General features: G+C 56.4%; 2 protein-coding genes across 2 annotated transcripts; both read right to left on the bottom strand.

Annotated features, from left to right (window-relative positions):
- FDXR (ferredoxin reductase) lies at window positions 1-10,101 on the bottom strand. The gene is given in 13 exon segments (XM_036394755.1): window positions 1-1,488; window positions 2,169-2,342; window positions 2,738-2,909; window positions 3,220-3,422; window positions 4,043-4,127; window positions 4,316-4,338; window positions 4,341-4,422; window positions 5,723-5,824; window positions 6,336-6,449; window positions 6,979-7,101; window positions 8,294-8,389; window positions 9,506-9,603; window positions 9,695-10,101. Coding segments are annotated over 13 exon segments (1,434 nt in total). The 5' UTR covers window positions 9,726-10,101; the 3' UTR covers window positions 1-1,357.
- A 721-nt stretch (window positions 10,102-10,822) lies between these two features.
- Window positions 10,823-17,896, bottom strand: FADS6 (fatty acid desaturase 6). The gene is made up of 6 exons (XM_054516891.1): window positions 17,279-17,896; window positions 16,334-16,500; window positions 15,903-16,083; window positions 14,885-15,072; window positions 14,167-14,346; window positions 10,823-13,281 (listed from the first exon to the last, which is right to left on the bottom strand). The coding sequence occupies exons 1-6, from the start codon at window positions 17,625-17,627 to the stop codon at window positions 13,132-13,134; spliced, it is 1,215 nt and encodes a 404-aa protein (XP_054372866.1). The 5' UTR covers window positions 17,628-17,896; the 3' UTR covers window positions 10,823-13,131.
- Between the last annotated feature and the right edge of the window lie 345 nt (window positions 17,897-18,241).

The raw sequence follows: 18,241 nt of genomic DNA, 5'->3' as shown, positions 1-18,241 counted from the left end.
GCTGTTCCACAAAAGCTTTATTGCTCGTTTGAGTACGAGTTCCCATTATCACATTTCCTGAGTTTCTTAATGAGCTTTCAAATGAGATTTAAATAGAAAAGTATAGGAGAGAAAAAGGGAAAAATAGGGAGAAGTCAGAGATCTCCCTTCCTTGAGTTGAGTCAGAGATGAGGTGAGAGAACAGTGCCCTGTGGGCAAGTCCTCTGCCATGAGAGGGCTGGGCTGAGGTGGAGGTTGCGCTGGCTCGATCACTCCTCTGCCTCCATCATAGAGCCACTGCCACTGTCACAATTTCCACAGGCCAGAAGGAGGGTTGCAATCCTGCAGTGCTCTGGCAGGAGCACGGGGGGGTTGGGACAGCCAGGGAAGGGGCCCCGCTGACGCTGCCCCTGCGCCAGGGATAAAAGGAGATTACAGCTCACGGCTTGTAATCTGGCTTAAAACCTGACACCGTCACCGTAGGCAATCTGGGCTAAGAGAAGCATTTAATAAGCTTCAAAACACACAGACAAAAAAAAAAAAAAAAACAAACAACCCCACCAGTGAAAGGAGAGAAAGAGCTCAAGGCACTGCTTGCACCAGTCAGCACTGGCAGGTACCAATGGACACAGGTTCCCTCATGATCCTGAACAAGGCAATTACATGCTTGTTATCCCAATCTACCCCGTAGGACAGACTGTGGGAAGCAGAAGGCAAATTAACTGTGGGAAGGAGAAAGCAAATTAATGCCCTTTTCTACTTGTGTAGAGCTCACAAGTGGAGAGCACCCAGAGCTGCCTTGCCTTGGGACATTGCAGGAGCTGCAGCACTTTGGGGGTTGCTCCGAGGTCAAGGCAGTGGCAGACAAAGAACCCAGACTCAAGTTGTAGGTCCATTTTGGCTTCCCTGGAAGGGTTTATTTTTAAAAAAAAATCATTATTAAAAGATGCCTGCTCTGGCATGAATGACAAGGCAACAAACCCATTTGGCTTGTGGCTTCAAGGGGAGGCAGCAAGACACAGGGAAACCTCTCCATGTGACTTGCTCTGAGAGAGTGGCTGGTCAGGAGTTCCCCAGGTGCACACACACCTCCCTTCACCTGCACTGCATGATTCATTAATGCTTCAAAGACAGACAAGAATCACCCCCAGGAATGGTAGCTGGTTGCAGGGATGTGGGGCCAGCCAACAGCCTCAGGTCTTGAGACTTTGGGAACCCAGAGTTCATTATTACCAGAGAGGCCCCAGTGTCACACATCCCTCCAGAGCCACCACCAGCCCCAGACAGAAGCCCTGTGCTCCAGGCTCTGCTCATGACCCACTGGTGTTGCCCCAGGATGGTACCACTGGGGCAGTGCCATGGTCCCACCACTGCTGCCTTAGTGACCAATGATCCGCAGCATCTCCGCAGGATCCACGATCTTCTCCCGGGGTTTGCCAGCAGCTTTGCCTCTCGCCACTTCAGCAGCATCAATCTTCTCCCAGTCCGAGAAGGAAACAGGACGGACCCCTGAGGTGATAGTGAGACAGGAGAGAGAACTTAACCAAGTAAGAACAAGTTCAGCCTCACCTCACCATTGGCAGGGCCCTGATGTGGCAGCAAAGCTGCCCTTTTCCGACACGGTGTCAGAGCTCAGTCTCGCAAAAGAGAAATAATTCCTAACGCCAGAAGGAGAGGGGTGGCAGGTTCCAGTCGGCTCGGATCAGTCAGACCTTTGTGAGCCGTAACAACAGCGAGCACAAACCACCTCAGGGGACAAAATGCTTCGAGTTCACTGTTAAACCTCAGACAGTTTAAGAGGCAAAACACACACACACACTTTAATTGAATGTCTTTAAACACAGCTACAGCAAATTACTCTCCTGGGCATTTTAATCTTTCCCCTAACTTGCTTGGAAGGATTACTAGGAAAACCACTCAACAGCAATAGCTCACTGTCTCGGCAGCTGACACTGACATTTTACCCAAGGTCTGTGCTGCTTTTATTGGCCCTTCCCAGAAAGTGGTCATTAACCTTAGCAATGACACAGATATTTGAGAGAATTCAAGCCCTGTTCTCCCTGGGCTTTGGAACATCAAAACAGCAGAATAATCCATTCCCATGGTTTGGACTCTGCTCCCTCACAGATCCAGAAGGAGTTTGGCTGCGTTGATCCTTCCTGCTGGCTGCTACCAACCCTCGCACTGACCTCGGCTGTGCAGGATGCTCTCCACAAGCCCAAAGCCTTCTCTGGAAGGGGATATATCCAGCACACCCCCCTGGAGATCCTCCAGCAGAGACTGGGCAGTGTCAAAGCTGTCGTTCATGGTGGTGATGATCACGCCTGTGGGTCCTCTCTTCACCCACCCGCTGCAATACAGACCTGCAGGGGCACATGGAGCAGCCAGGCTCAAGTCAGCATGTGGCCTTGGACCCTTCTGGCTCCAAGTCCTTGCCCTCTTCCCCACCTTGGTGATGTGAACAGACAAACAGTGCTGTGGCAGGAGTTTGTGTACCTACAGATCAGCACAAAGCAGCTGCATGGGCTGTGTCATTTTAGTAACAGGACGCAGTAAAACCCCTGTGCTAAACCAGACAACCCTAAAAAGATGGAGACTGGCCAGCTCTTAACCCCTGATAGAGGCAGCTCATGCCCTCAGTTCCCATTCTCCAAGGTGTGCAATACCCATGCCCTTGGTGAATGAACTTCCCACCCCAAAGCCCCCAGCCCAGCAGCTGTGCTCAGCGTGTCCCATGCAAATCCCTGTGGCTACAGACCTGGGACACCCTCCACTCTGCCCGAACTGTTGGGGATGACCCCGCGCTGGCTGTCAAAGGGCACGGCCGGGTCCAGCGGCAGGCTCCGGTAGCCGATGCTGCTGAGCACCAGCCCACACTCCAGCTCCTCCACATCTCCAGTGGGAATGGCTTTGGCAGAGTCACCTGAGCCCTGAGAGAGGGAGGAAAGGCTGCTGACCACCACAGTCACCACTGCAGAGCAACAGCCCCCTCCAGTCTCCTATGGGACCTTTGACCCCTGGGCATTTGCTAAAGGCCATTCTGCAGCAGCATCAGGGAAAGAGCTCCCTTTGGAAAACTCTGTGTGGTACCAGAAGCTCTTTAGGTACCAGATTCCCTAAGAGCCTGCCAGAGGCCACTCCTGACAGACAGGAAACAGAGAAGTGCCTTTGGGGAGATTCCCAAGGGATGGATGTGTCCTGCTCCACCTCAGCCCCCCAGGGTCACCAGCCCCCCGGTACCTCCAGGCGGGTCAGGGCCATGCGGACGCCCCTCGCCCTCCTCCCATCAGCACTGGGCAGCACTTCCTGGGGGCTGCGCTGGAACTTCAGCCCCCACTCCCGGGGGGCTGCTGCCCCTGCTGCTGCTGCCTGCATCTCCACTGGCTTCTCCAGGGCTGTTTTGATCATCAGCTCAGTCAGTCGCTTCCTGGGTCTGGAAGCATCTAGGAAAAGAGAGAAATCTTCACAACAGGAATCAGCAAAAGCCCCTTGAGACACAGCACTGGGCCAAGGCCATGTCAGGGCAGTGTCAGTATGTGAGTCTGTCATGTTGGTGGGAGCCTGACACCTTTGAGATGACAAACTGCAAGTCAAAAGTGACCAGGGGACCTCCTGAGGCTTGAGGCCAGTGGGACACACAAATCAAAGTCTGCAATTTCCTGTCTTGCTGGTGCTTGGAGGCAGCAGCCCGTGGAGAAGAGCAGGTCTCTGGACACCCTTGAACTCAGTGTTTTCTTTTCAGGTCTTCAGGAAGCTCTTAAATCAACAGCCTTGGGATCTCCCCTGCAAGGTTTCCTCAGCCCTCCTGAGCCTCCTGCCCTCATCACTCAAGAGTGTAAGCACTAAGTGGCAGCACAAACAGAGATACACAATGTTCCCTTGTCTTGGTGCCTCCTGGCACTCTGAGGACATGACACACCATGGTAACAGGCTTCATGAGCCAGGCATTAAGTACAGGACAAGACTTTCTCTGATGTACACTCTGGGCACCTGCAGATCACTCTTGGTTGCTCACCTGCCAAGGTGAGTCCCTGTCTGGAGAAGCATGGCACACGTCCCTCACCTTTGACAGCACTTTCGAGGCCTTTGAAGTCAGCAGGGTCCAGGACAGCTCTGGCACCAGGCAGGTTTATCATCTCCCGCAGCTCCTGGGAATTGTGGGCCGGAAAATGTAACCTCCAGCAGAGAGAGGACAGCCCCAAACCCCTAGGAGCCAGGAAATGGGTGCAGGAAGGAGGATGCCTGGGATCCACACTCAGCCCCAAACCACCTCTCCCAACCAGGGACAGGCAGTTTGGGGCTCAACTCTGGGAAAGAGCAGCACCTCCAGCCTCACCTTGATGGTGAAAGCGACTTGAGAGGTCCCCTCCTCCCAACCAGCCAGACACGCTTCACCTTGCTGCAGGCAAGAGCTGCCAGGGAGCTGTCAGTGATGTCTGTCTTCTGCAAAACAGAGACAGCAGTGTGGGATGAGGGCAGATCTGGAGGGAGCTGGGAGGAAGGCACAGCCTCTGAAGGTGAAAAATCAGCAGAAAAGCTGGCTGTGCATGCAGAGAGCCCAGGCGAGGACGGGAAAGAAGTCATCTCCCTTTGCACAGAGCTATTTGCACAGCTGGTCCCTCATCACTGAATGTTCTTTCCGAGGCCATAATGCACCAGAGGTAACGAGCCAGCACCCCGTGACTGCCTCGGGGGATCCACCCAGCAGGTTCACCTTGGGGCTAACAGAGCAAAGCCTTCAGTGAGCTCCATTCTGAGGTGCCTGCAGATGCTGCTGGGGAAATTCCCAGCTCAGGATATACAGCCTCTGGATGAAACCTGCTGCAAACCACAGCTCAAATCACCACCTGCCTGCCCCAGGCAGCTCCAGCACAAGCACAAGCACGGCCAGGCCTCAGCCTGGCATTGGCACCTCACAGAAATCCTGTGCTGGTTTCAATCATGTCTGCTTAAAATCCTGTTTCAATCTTGTCTGCTTATCTAGACTGCAAGATCTTTTCCAGAGAAAACACGATGGGAGAGACACAAGGTCACCAGGATAAACCATTCCAGATCAATATTCCTGTCAGGAACTACCTGCCCACCCTGGCACTCATACCAGTGCCATGTTTTTTGCAGCACTGCTCCCAAGCTGGTTTAAGTCACTGCTCGGCAGTGCCCCCAAGTTTGGGGGCTTTTATAATTTAATTTAGATATTAATATAGGAAGTTGCTGCACAGCTGTAACAAACCTCGTGGCGTTTCTCCCAGAGGGAAAGCCTTTCCTGCCAACATCTGGGGCAACAGCTGTATGGAGCAGCTGGTGCACACCAGCTCCCAGCTGTCTATAGGGATGAGGTCCACCAGTCTGCCCAGTGCCACCAGCTGAAACCAGGCTGCTGCCCTCAGCTCCAGCAGAAAAAGATAAACCCCAACAGAAGTTTCTGGTTTGGTGGCAGAAGAAGAGAAAGTGGCTCCTCTTTTGCTTCTCATAGATAATGCTCAATTTCCAACTTTTTGGATGCCAGCAGAGCAATCCAGAGGCCTCTGCAGCATCACCCAAGTCATGGCCACAGCCTTGGATCACTCCCTACAGACTGTGAATCCATGGGTGCACCCGACAGGCAGCAGCCTTCCCCAGGGAAACGTCCCAAGACAGAGGAGTTTGAGGTTTTATCTGAGATGGGTGGGAGCCAGCAGCCACCCAGCAGGGAGGGAATCTAGGGCGTGGGCTGCCCTCATGGGGCAGAGCAGCCATCACTCACCCTGAGGAGCTGCAGTGGGGACAGCAGGATGCGGGCAATGTCCAGTGCCACATTGCCATGACCCAGAATCAGCGCTGTCTCACAGCTCAGGTCAGGCTTTAGCTGTGGGGAGAGACTCAGCTGTGATGAATCCATATGGCCTCCACAATGTCCAGCCCTTTAGACACGCTCCTACCACCCAAATTCCCTTCTACCCTGCTCTGCCCCAAAAAGAGGTGGTGCAGCTTGGGAAACTCCACACCAGCCTCCTCCCCAAGCAGACACGGCAACACAGCTGCTCCAGGCACCCCAGATGATCCCCCCTCCTACCTTTCCTGCCCTCCTGGGAGCAGGAGCTGTTTTGGCCAAAAAGCCTCCTCAGGAAGCAGAGCATCACCCCTACAGGCTCCCATCTGGCCCTGCCAAAATGTGCTGCCAACGTGGACAGCCAGCTAATCCACTCTCACTGATGTGCAAATTGTTCACATTTCTACCATCTAAGAAGGATTTAACATGGCTTCTGCTAATCTTTTCCAATTGCAGGCCTTTCAGGACTTAATCTGGAGCTGAATGCCTGTATTGGGATGGAAAGAAGGACGGGAGGAAGGGCAGGGGAGCACAGGGCCATACTCACATCCTGGTTCTCGGGCAGCCCGTTGTACCAGCCCACAAAGGCTCGGGCTGAGTAAACACCAGGGAGGTTCTCCCCTGGGATCCCCAGGACCCGGTTGTCTTCAGCACCATAACTCTGAGGAGGCAGCAGGCACAGTCAGAGATGTCACTATGTGCAGGATTTGACACCAAAACACAAATCTCCCCTTCCAGCTGCTGCCAGGGTCACTGCACGGCTGTGATATCCCCTCCCAAAGGCTGAGCTACTCAGTGTAAGGGCTAAACACAGTCCAGGCACAGGGGCTTCATCTACCTCATCATCCTGGGCTCCAGAGCCAAATTCTACATCCTTGGTCCAAGGCAGAGCATGACAAGCTGAGGACTGATCAGCAAGGACAAATCCATGGCAGGCTAAAATAAGCACTGGCTAGCACAGGGAGAACTTTCAGAGACCTGCACTTGATGCCATGCTCCAGCACATGCCCCCTGCAAGGGCTTTGGACAAACCTGGGAGCATCTGAGCTGTCCCAAGGCTGGGAAGAGTTTTCCATGGTAACAAGGCACCCAGAAACACCTCACCCAAACACTCTTCCCAAGATGCTAGTAGAGAATAACCCTGCAGACCTTTCCCAGGACTCGTGGGGCACTAAGGTTTTGGTACCCACCAGTACCACGGCGTGATATGCCTGCTGCAGCTCCGGCACTGTCACGTCCCTTCCCACGGTGACGTTCCCGTAGAAGCCGCAGCGCCCCGAGCGCGCCGTCTGTGTGAAGGTGTTGGTCACGTTCTGCAGAGAGCACAGAGCCACAGCTACAGCCACAGCCAGGGCCAAGGCTGCTGCTGATAGGAGATCCCTGCGCCTGTCCCCTCCAGCCTTGAGATCTTCACCGCCTCATCCCAATCAAGTTCTTCTGAGACTCTTATCTACCAACAGCCAGAGATAACTCACAGGGAGATAAGCACAGGTGTGACTTGGCACTCTCTCCACCACCCTTTGTGAAAGGAAAATCCATATTTTGCACCCACCTAGGGAGGACAGGACCTTCCTAGTACATTCAGCCCCTCAGAATAAACCCCACTGCGGGGGAAAACTCCTTCCCAAAAGTGAGGTTTGCAGAGCCCACCTGGTCCCCTCTGCTGGCATCTCATCTCAACTCTTCCTGAAAGCCCCTTCCTCGAGAGAGGATGCAGGGCATGATGGCATCCAGGCCTTTTTCTTCTGAGTGATCAGGGCTACACAGCAAAACCACCACTCCCAGCCCTGCAGCCCCAGATGGACTCAGCCTGGGGACAGACAGACACCACCACAACAGCTGGGGCAGTGTCTGCAGCACGTCCATTCCTCCCCTCTCACACAAAGGCATCCAGGCATTTTGGTCTTTGGATCTCCAGGGATTAGAGGAAACCACTGCAAGATATTGCTGTGTCTGGATCTCCCATGTCTGGATCTCCTGTGTCTTACCCTTCCAACCACCTCCACTCCAGCTCAGATATAGCAGATACTCCTGGGTACCACTCACTGCCGGGCAAAGGAAAATGGCTGGGAAATCCTTGGTTTAACTTTTCCTTGCCCAGGAGAGCCCCTACAGCCCAACTCCACGGCCCCCATGAGGAGATCTGTGTGTTCCCAGAATGGGTACTGCTTGAGGAGCAAACAGCAGCAGCAATGTGCCCAGAGACACAGAAACCCATCTCTGCTCCTTGGCCTTGCTCTGGGCCAGGCTGACCAGCAGCAGGAGCAGCACTTCCCATCACAAGCCCCTGGTTGTGGCCCGCTCTCCTGAGCCCTTATGCCAGGTGTCCCATGTCACCTATCCTTGGCCTTAGCATGGACAAGGAGGAGACCTGGACCTCTCTGGCCTGACAGCTCCATGTCACAGAGAGCCTGGGGCACCAGGAAGGACAGTGACCACCTCAGCTGCACCCACCACTGTCACCACACTCAACCACACAGGCAAGGGCAGGGAGCCAGCACCAACCTTCACCTCAGGGTGGTCTGGGGCCACTCCAAAACGGACGAGCCCGAAGGGAACGGGCAGCTTCTCGTAGATGTCCACCAGGGCCCCACCATGGTGCTGCAGGAGGAGAAAGTCACAGCCAGGATGAGGACAGAAAGGTCACAGCAGCCTAGCAACACTCATCTGCAGCTGGGGGAGTACAGGGCAGGAGGATGGGCTGCAGCAAGCCAGACACAGCCTCTTCCAGACTTTTCCATGAGCAGGATGATGCTGCACCTGTTACTGCCAGCTCAGACCACAAGATGTAGCACAGAGTGGCCCCAACCACCATCAAGTCCATCTTGTGGGGCTCCATCTCCCTACCCAGTCCTGAGCTCCTTTTCCACACTACCCTGGTGGGTATCCAGTACCTGGAGGGCTGATCAGAGAGCCCACATGCCAGCTGGGAAGCAGCCAGTACAGCACCCTGGGTGCTGGGGACTTGCCAGACATCTCCCAGTCCCCAACAGAGATGCCCATGCCCTGAGATGGCCTTGGCTGAGTCATCTCAGGGTCAGAGCCTTAGACAGACCCTTGGCTGCAAGGTTTTTGTTATCTCGTATTTTGAGTCAGCCTCTTCCGAGATTAAGCAGCCCTGAAATTCATCCCTGAGGCTTAGTAACAGCTATTTTCCAACACATTCCAGAGACAGCACAGCATGGTTTAATGATGGGGTTAAGCTGCTGTATCTCTGGAGGGTGCCAGTAGCCCAATTCTGTGTTCAGGTCTCATTTCCCAACAGACCTGACTGCCCAGAGCACTGAAATTTGCAGACTCAAGGTAAAGCATCACCCATGAGTCTTAATTCTGCTGGGGGAGGAGGGAGGAGAGCAGGTCCCACACAGCCACTTCAAACACACGGTTAATGTCATTCCTGCAGGGTGACAACAGCTTTGAGCAAGGCAGATTCCTGCTGATTATTTGATTCTAGAAAAGTCACTTGGGATGAACTCACAGCAATCAACCTAAGTCCTGAATGGACGACCCAGGGGCAGGGCAGGGATGAAAGCGGTGGTACCGACCGCAACCAACCAGGCCCAGAAGGACTTGGTGGGGTCTGGGCAGCCCCAGGCAGCCTCCCAACAACACCAACCTGGCTGGAGCAGGGCCAGGAGCCCACAAAACCACCCCAGAACCGCTGAGAGGCAGGCAGGGCAGAGATGCCTCCCCCGCGGGCAGATCCCATCGCGGTACCTTGAGGATGTGCTGAGCCGTGTAGAAGCCGGCGGGGCCGCTGCCCACCACGCAGACCCGGGGCGCCGGGGCAGCCGAGGACAGCCACCGCCGCAGACCTGCAGGGGAGAACGACAGGCAGGGCGTGAAGCCACCCGAGCTGGCACCCGCCAGGGGCGGCACGGCCCCTCCCCGGAGCCCGGCACCCACCCAGCGGGGCTCGGACCCCCGCGCCGGCCATGGCCGTAGCGGAGCAGAGAGGGGCCGGGGTTCTGCACCGCACCGGGAGCTCAGGGACAGCGGCCTTGGCGCTTAGGACCGGGCCGGGGCCGGCGGGTGTGAACGGCTGCACAGGCCAGAACCGAGACTCCGAGCCCGCGCACCGGGGTCCCGGGAGCCCCGCGCCTCTCACAGCCCCAGGGGGTGGAGCAGGGCCCTGCGGGGCGCGGTTCCCTCAGCCCCAGGGGTGGAGCAGGGCCTGCGGGGCGCGGTTCCCTCAGCCCCAGGGGTGGAGCAGGGCCCTGCGGGGCGAGGTTCCTGCGGTTCCTGCGGTTCCCTCGGCCCCGGCTGCCCCGCTCCGGGCCCGCTCCCCCCAGGCACGCGTTCCCCGGGCCGCGTTCCGCTGCCGCCGCCGGGCCCCGCCCCTCACGACCAGGTCCCGCCCCTCCTCCTCACTGACCAATCGGGAGGAGGTACAGCGCCTTGCTTAGCATAGCCCCGCCTCCCGTCACCGCCCAGCCCCGCCATTCCCACCGCGGCGGACCGGAAGCGCCGTGTTACCATAGAGAGGCGGGGAAGGAAGAGCCGCCTGGCGGCCGCTCGCACCGCCGCTCTCTATGGTGAGACGTCCGCGGTAGCCGGCGCGCTCTCGCAGCATCATCATCGCTGATGCTGCTGGTTGCTTGCGCCCCTTTGCCGCCCAAACAGCGACCAGCTGCCGAGGTCGGCCGGGGAAAGCGAACCTCAGACTGATTTTAACCGTGCGCTGCACAGTGATCCTGCTCGTGCCAGGAGAAAAACCCAGCGTCCTTCAGTAAAGAGTAAAACATTAACGCCAGAGAGAGTGGATAAATGATGCTGACAGAACTCCTGTCCCAGCATCCCTACGGTCTCTGCTTTATTTCCTCCTTCATCGCCATCACTCAGCGCATTTCAAATGCTGGTGCTCTCCCCTCCATGCAGGAGCACTACATCCCATCTTGTTCAGCCAGTGCACAACACACCAGACAGAAAAATCATCTCAGGGGGCCGAGCAGACATTTAAAAGTTGGTCAGATGCCAGAGCATGCAGGGAAGTGCTTGACGGGGCTTTTTAAATGCAATTAAGACCATGAGGAGTTTACAGCCAGGAGCTGGTTGTAATATGGATCATAAAATTCACACACTTTCTCTCCTGGTTTTGGAAATGAGTTGATGGCTTTCTGCAAAGGCACGCTGGAAACAGCAGCTGGCTCTGTGCCTCCTTCTGCACCCGCTCCTTCAGGGGGGCTGTGGCCAGGACCAGGAATTCCAACAGCTCCAAACCCTCATCCTCAGGTCAGCACAGCAATCATTGAGCCCCTCCCCAGAGGGACAAGGCTGAAGGCTCCAAATATCACCACAGAGGTCATCCACAAAAGCAGTAGGTTTAAATTTGGAGGGTTCCAAGCACAGTCAGATTTCTCCTTTTTTCCCAGAATTCTCCCTTTCCCCCATTAACTTCTGTATTCACCAGTTCTGGCAGGGAATAATCCATCTATTTCCCAATTCACAGACTGTCTCCTGCTGGCTGAGGGACCTGCAAACACTTGCCTTCAGCTGGCATTGCTTTAAACAACATCCATAAAATCCAGCTGGAAAAGAGCTGTTGCTCTGACCAATGCCTGGGAACATTTTGGGGCTTGATCTCTTTGCAGCAGGAGAGGGCAAAAGAGCATTTTGTGCCCACACACAGGAACATTTGAGGTTAAGATTACCCTGCCTGAATCAAAAACACTTCTAATGCTCCCTCACCCCCTTGCTGGAGCTGGGAATGTCAATAATTTGTCACATTTATCTTAACTTATCTCTGATGCTCAATTGAGAGATGAACTGGGGAAGGCAGAGGTGGTGGTGGGAGGGCTCTGGGGTGGGTCTTAGACCCCCCAGAGCATTCAGGCCATTTGCTCTGGCCATGCTCCTCCAGCTGCTCCCCCACCTACAGCCCCAGCCTAAGCCCTGCTCAGAGGATGGGATTTGTGGGATTTGCCCTTTGGGTGTTTCACAATGCCCTGGATCAATGACCCACATGGGCCTGGAGAGAGGTGGCAATGCCACCAGATCAGTGCATCAGCAGCCCCTGGACCCCAGCCCAGCATAAATCAATAATTCAACATTTCTGATGCCAAAGGGGTCACACTGGATGGATCCAAGGCCCCTCTTCCTTGTCCTGAGTCTGGATCCTCTGCACAGGGATGCCATGGCCATCCCAGCTCTAGCCTCACACCACAGGGACACTTCTCCTGTGCATCTCAGGAGGCTCCTGGACTTGTTGGAGGAGAAGCCAAGTAAAACACTATGGATTGCCCTCTGCAGCAATCACCCTGCCACGGGCCAGGGCCAGGGCAGAGCATCCTTGAGCCTTGGGGCACATTTGCCTGTGAAGCCTCATAAATCCACAATGTGGCACTGCAGGGGTGCAGCCTGGATGGGAGGACAGCTCAAATCGAAGAGCAAAACCCCAGGCTGAGAGCAGAGCCACACTGCTCCCAGTTTGGCCATCTGCCTTTCCTGCTGCCAGCTCCCCACCGTGACCCTGGGCTTGACTTTGTCATCGGTCCTGCAGGTCTGGGGCAGCAGAGCACCCTGGTAAAGGCAGACACAGCTTCCCATAGGTGGCTTGAGCTGCCCACGTGAGCATCCCAGCCCTGGCAGCAGCACAGGGGGCAGAGTTCACCCTCCCTAAGCAGGGAAAGCCTCCCAAGCCCTGACACCTGCCTGCCTCTGGCAGATGATCCCCTTGATAAATCCTTGCCATAGCAATGACCAGGGCTGGGGCCGCCTCTGGCACCCCAACACAGACAGCCCCATGGGGTGAGGGTCTTTCCCCCATTTCTACCCTGGGCACCACAGGATACCAGTCAGACTTCCTCCAGCAAAAAAAAACAATGATAAAGGAAATCCACCCCAAAGTGTTAAGGCTGAACTTATCTTTGAAACAAATCTTTGTTCCTAGGAGGGACTGATTTAGCCCAAAGTCAGGCAAAGCACAAGCAGCAGTGTCACAGCCCCCTCCCCACATCCACCCCTTCCCTGAGACCCCAACCAAACAGCTGCAGCTCCATCCTGCAGATCCTGGTGCTTCTCACTTCTGGTTGTCCTGGACGTGGTGACGCATCCCCCACGGATGGGGTGGTTTCCTCTCCCCAGGTGTGAAAGCAGAGTGGATAGAAGTAAGCCCTGGCTGGGGATAACTGTGGGGAACCCCAATTTTTCTGTCCCTGGTGTTGCCCCACCAGGCTCTCCCCCTGCAATGGCTCTGTGCACCATTCATTTTCTAGCCAAAAGCAAGACTTCAGGGAGGGATGTTTCCTACATGGTGACTTCATGGAGGTGTCGGTCCTGCTAAAACAATCCCTCTGAATATCCCTGTGGAAACAGCCCCCCGAGTGCTGCAGCCCCCAGGGTCCTCACTGGATGCCCACCAGCTCCGTTATGGGGGGAGCATGGACCATCAGCTCCTCGTATCTCTGGAGGAAGAGCCAGAGCCTGGAGCTGTAGGTGTCCTCGTTGTAGGGCAGCTTCTTCTGCTTCAGGTACTGGGAGACGATGGGTTTGATCTGCAAAGGCAAAGGTAACGTCACTGCTGTGCAGGGTGCCCTGTGTTTGTACAAGGTGCCTGAAACGTGCCCAGAAAAGCCATCCCACATGCCCAAAGCTGGGCTGGAGCAGGCAGCACCAGCTGTAGTATCTTTGCTGTGAATATTAAGAGGAAGGTGGTTTCCAGTTGCAGCATCACAGGGAGTTCACCCTGGCAAATCGCCTTTGGAGGGCTCCAAATTAGGAGAGATGCCCTAATGAGGCTTCTTATGAGAACTAGCCACGAATGCTCATCGTTCACACCCATCATTATTGGCCCACACAGCCAGCTTGTTGATGGGACTGGGAGGCTGCTACAGGCTTAATTGCCTCCATCCCTGTGACACCTCTTTGGGGGAGGTGGGTCCTGCCAGCCCCCTGAGCTCAAGCAAAGGACACTGAAAACAGGGGCACAGCATTGCTGTGGTGATCCTGTGCTGAAGGGCGCTGTATGGACCTGCCTTGGGATCCCCTCCAGCTGGGGCAGTGCTCAGAGCCCACGTTTTGAACACACCCCACACCTCAGAGCAGCAAGTAAGGGCATGACCAGAGTGATAGGAGGTTTGCCTGGATGTTGCCTGAGCCAAAAACTGCACTGTGCAGTGCTGGGATACTTTCCCAATGGAATCACTGGGAGGATCCTGGACTGCTGGAAGGCTGCTGCAGGCTGGAATTGGGACCAGGAGAAGGAGCAGAAACCCAGGAGAACAGGATTCGGATGGCAGGAGATGGGTTAGGGACTGTTGCAAAGCAGTTTCCAACATGAGAAGGAGCAGCACAGACATGTCTGGCAGTGGGGGCAGGAGGGGGTGGGAAGATTTCTCGTCCCCATGTCACCTCCCAGTCACCCTGTGGAGTCATCTCACCTTCAGGCACATGTTGTCAGAGAGGCTGGGGAAGAGGTGATGCTCCACGTGGCAGCTGATGAGCGAGTGGCCGAAGGACCAGTCCAGGAGGGGGTTGCGGGGCAGGTTGAGGACACCCAGGCTCATGAGGTGGATCCGCTTGGGTTTGCGGTCGGCGGCGAACATGGGGAGGCCAATGTGCTGTGGGAGAGGCAGGGTGGGCACCCTGTGGCACCTGCCACCTCCCCAGTCCCATCCCAGCAGAGCCAATGGCAGCTCTGCCTGTGTGTGGGCACAACGAGCCACATTTTGGGGTCTCTCTGTCAGCCCAAGAGCTGAGTTTGTCCCTAAAGTCACCCCATCTTGTGTTTGTCCATGGAGCCACCAAGGAGCTCCCAGGCTCTGCTCCCCCAACACATCCACACTTAGAGCCACCAGCCTCTCCCCACCCCAGGGCCCATAACACCACCTGAAACACATCAGCCCTCCCAGTCACCATAGAGGACATCATCCTCACACCCTTTGCACTCATCTGCCCTGACATTTTCCAAGGGCCACCACTTTCCACACAGCCACCACCAGCCTGATCCTCCTGGTGACAACATCAGTACAAGGGAGGTGACAACTGAACCCACATGCCTTAAGGTGACACAAGCTCCAGCCAGAAGCATCAGGGCACTGGGTGGTGGCTCGCCTGTCTCCAGCACTGTTGGGATACCTTGAAGCTTCAGGTCTCTACCTGGAAGATGTTGACATGGATGTAGGGATGGGCCAGGAGGGAGCGGGTGACCAGCATGCAGAGCAGGGCAGACCACGGCGACTGGAAGCCCGAGACGTGGAGCAGGAGCCAGTAATGGCAGTAAAACCCCAGAAACATGCAGCAGAGGGTCCGGAGAGCTGCCTTCCACTCCACGTTCCTCAGTAAATCTGCACAAGGAAGAGGAGGCAGCGCATGGGAGAGGTGTTGATGTTTCCCCACCACCACTGCTGCTCCAGCAGTCAGGCTGTGCCAATAGCCCCACAGCCCAGCCCAGCCCATGAACTCACTTTCCCCCTCCTCCAGGTTGGCCCAAACCCTATAAAACTGCTGGGGTGTGGGTCTGAGAGACTCCCCAGAGCAGCAGGTCCAGCTGTGCAGCATCACTCAGGGGATTTGGACGCTCCTTTGTTTCTTACACTTTGCCAAGTCATTGGCCATGCATTTGGCACTGCCTACAGCTGGGTCATGCAGCCTGGGGAGCTTTGCTTCCCCAGCCTCTTACTGCTTTCTGGGCTCTTCTCCCTGATTGTTTTCTGGCACCATTATTTCCCTGGAGCCACCACCTTTCCTGCCCAAGCTCTCTGTGTCTGGCCCCTGCATTGGCCCAAACCTCCACCCCATACACGGCCACCAAACACCCCGTGTGATGCTCTGATCAACCTGAGTGTGAGACTGAGCCCCATTATGGCCACAGATCTGAGTTAAAGGAGAATGGATTTGGGGTGCTGCAGGCTCATGATGGCTCTTGCCAGAGATTTCAACATCCAGCCCAGGAAAAGGTGAAGTGTTTTCTCAGCATCAGCAGAAAATAGATGCAGAAGATGTGGTCCCCAGGGCAAGTGCAGCATCTCCTGCCCTTCCTGCCGTGTCCCACCAGGGACTGGTGTAGTTAATGTGATGCCTCCAAACAAAGCAGAACCCTTGGCTGGGGTGAGACCTGGGCAGTTACAAGCTTCCCACACCCAGCACCCTGTCCCAAGGCACGTGGGACACGTACCAAGTGCAACCAGAGGGGTTAGGATGGGCACTGCGAGAGGAGCGATGAACATGTAAACGTAGCGGTTCAGGAAAGGAAGTTTCCACGTGCTGGAGTCCCCCAGGCCAATGACGTTGGTGTAGCCATGGTGGATCTTCACATGGTTGTAGGTGGCCTGCTCAACTGTGAAAGCGGAGCAGAGCTGGGAGAGAAGAGAGAGAAGTTGCCAGGGTTGGGCACTGCCTGGCTTGGGCTCGTGTGGGAAGAACCTGGGGAGATGCTCTGGAACCATAATGAAGCACCATGGGGACATGCTCTGCACCCCACAGACCCCAAACCAGTCTGGAAATGGACTTTTAAGAGTTAAGCACTGAAAACCTTTCCCGCCATTCCAAACATTTCCCACCACCACAAGGTGCTGATGGGGTGTTTTTGGGGGCTGCCCCACTCACCTCAATGAAGAAGATAGCCCACACTTTGCTCCAGGACTTGGACTCAGTCAAGGCATTGTGGCTGGCCAGGTGGCTGCCCTTGACGGTCAGGGTGTGATGCACCACGCCAAGGGTGAGGACACCCGCCAGGAAAGGGATGGCCTGGGCCGACCGCAGGCACAGGAACCCTGTGGAGAAACCAGCCGGGCAGGAGCTGGGCCATGCTCATGTCCTGCAGCCCTCTGAGCCAGGCTGGAGGTGTTGCTACACCCAAACACACCAGCCACGGCCCTAAACCTGTTCTTCAGCCATAGTTACATGTATTTAAACCATGCAAGTCAGAGTTTGCCTCCTCATCGTCCTTATGACTGGATCAGCCACACTCACCCTTGTGCTGAAGATTTGGCCACTTCCAGCCTCGATGGCAAGGAGTGCTGCAGGCACCTGATCCCACCCCACAGCTCTGGGATGTGGGATTTCACTGGTGCCATTACTCTGCCAGGATCTCAACATCCCCAGGAGTTCAACAGCAAGAGAAGGTCCCAGCTTTCCAGCCATGCCACCAGAGACCCACACTCAACTGTTTTCCCTTGCACCCACCACAGCCAGGGCCATTGCCACCAAAACCACCATGTCCCATGGTGGGACACATCACCCACTGTCCTGCCCTGTGTACATCTGCCTGGGCACCATCCCCTCAGCCCAGGCTGTACCCCAGGTACCACTGTCCCCTCAGCCCAGGCTGCACCCCAGGTACCACTGTCCCTTCAGCCCAGGCTGTACCCTGGGTGTCACTGTCATCTGCTGTGGGGTCAGAGTGCACCAAGTCACGGGGTGAAGGAGTTATTATGGCTTTGTTACAACCTCAGTAGGTGCCAACAGGCTCCCAGCACAAAGCAGTCATGAGGAGGCAGTGGGACACCTGAGGACCCTCCGGCCATGGTTTGGGGGCCTGAGCCAGGTTACCTGCTGGGAGCAGGAGGAAGCTGCAGGCAAGGATGCTGATGTCCGTGCCGTGCCGTTCCCACCAGCTGCTGCTCTTCACCACCTTCTGCACCAGCTCCGAAAGCTCGGTCATCAGGGCTTCCTCGGGCTGCTGTGCTCGCTGTGGGGCTCCCCCGGGGGTCACATCCCCATCACCCAGTGCTGGCCCCAGCTCCCAGCCCTCTGCCATCACGTCTGTCCTGCTGCCACCAGGCGCCGTCGTGCCCCGGAGCGAGGGCTCCCCCATCCCCAGGAGCGGGGAGACACCGCTGACCTCTCCGTTGACCTGCCGCCCCCCCGGGCTCAGCGGGTCCCCCTCCTCCAGCGGCATCTCCCTGCTGAGCAGAGGCCACGCAGGTGTCACCCCCAGGGGGACCAACCCCAGCACCCCGCGCTACCGCGGACGGGCTTGCCGGCTCCTGCTGCCGCCGAAGGACACGGGAAGGACAGGGATGGAAGAAAATAAACAATCCAAGGAGAACCAGCCAGCGGAGACGGCCGGAGAGCCACCCAGCCTCCCAGCACAGGGACAGTGCAGCCACCAGAGCCCCCTACTCACGGCAGCCCCGGCCCGGCGGCTCTCCCGGCGCTGCCGCTCCAGGGCGGCCGCGCTCCAGCGGAGCTGCTGCGATCGGCAGGAGGAGGAGGAGCAGGGCAGGACTGGGAGGAGGGCGGATGCAGATGAGCGGTGCCGATAATCCGCCCCCGTGGCCCATTTAGGGGAGCGGCCGGGGCAGCAGGGAGGGACGAGGGAAGCGGCGGCAGCAGAGGAGGGAAGGAGTGGAAAAAAGATGGAGAGAGGCGATGGAAACATGGGAGGCGAAGGAGCCAAGTGCCAGGAACAGCCCTGAGAAACCCAAGCGGAGCACTGAGGACAGGGATAGGGTTTCGCTTTTGCCAGGGAGAGGGAGCAAACGTTGCATGTCCCACGTGGGAGCCGTTTTG

This window comes from Molothrus ater, chromosome 19 (genome assembly GCF_012460135.2).
Source record: "Molothrus ater isolate BHLD 08-10-18 breed brown headed cowbird chromosome 19, BPBGC_Mater_1.1, whole genome shotgun sequence".
In the NCBI taxonomy this organism is placed as follows: Eukaryota; Metazoa; Chordata; class Aves; order Passeriformes; family Icteridae; genus Molothrus; species Molothrus ater.
The sequence above is the reverse complement of the archived record's forward strand: the minus strand, read 5'-3'. Positions and strand labels throughout refer to the sequence as shown.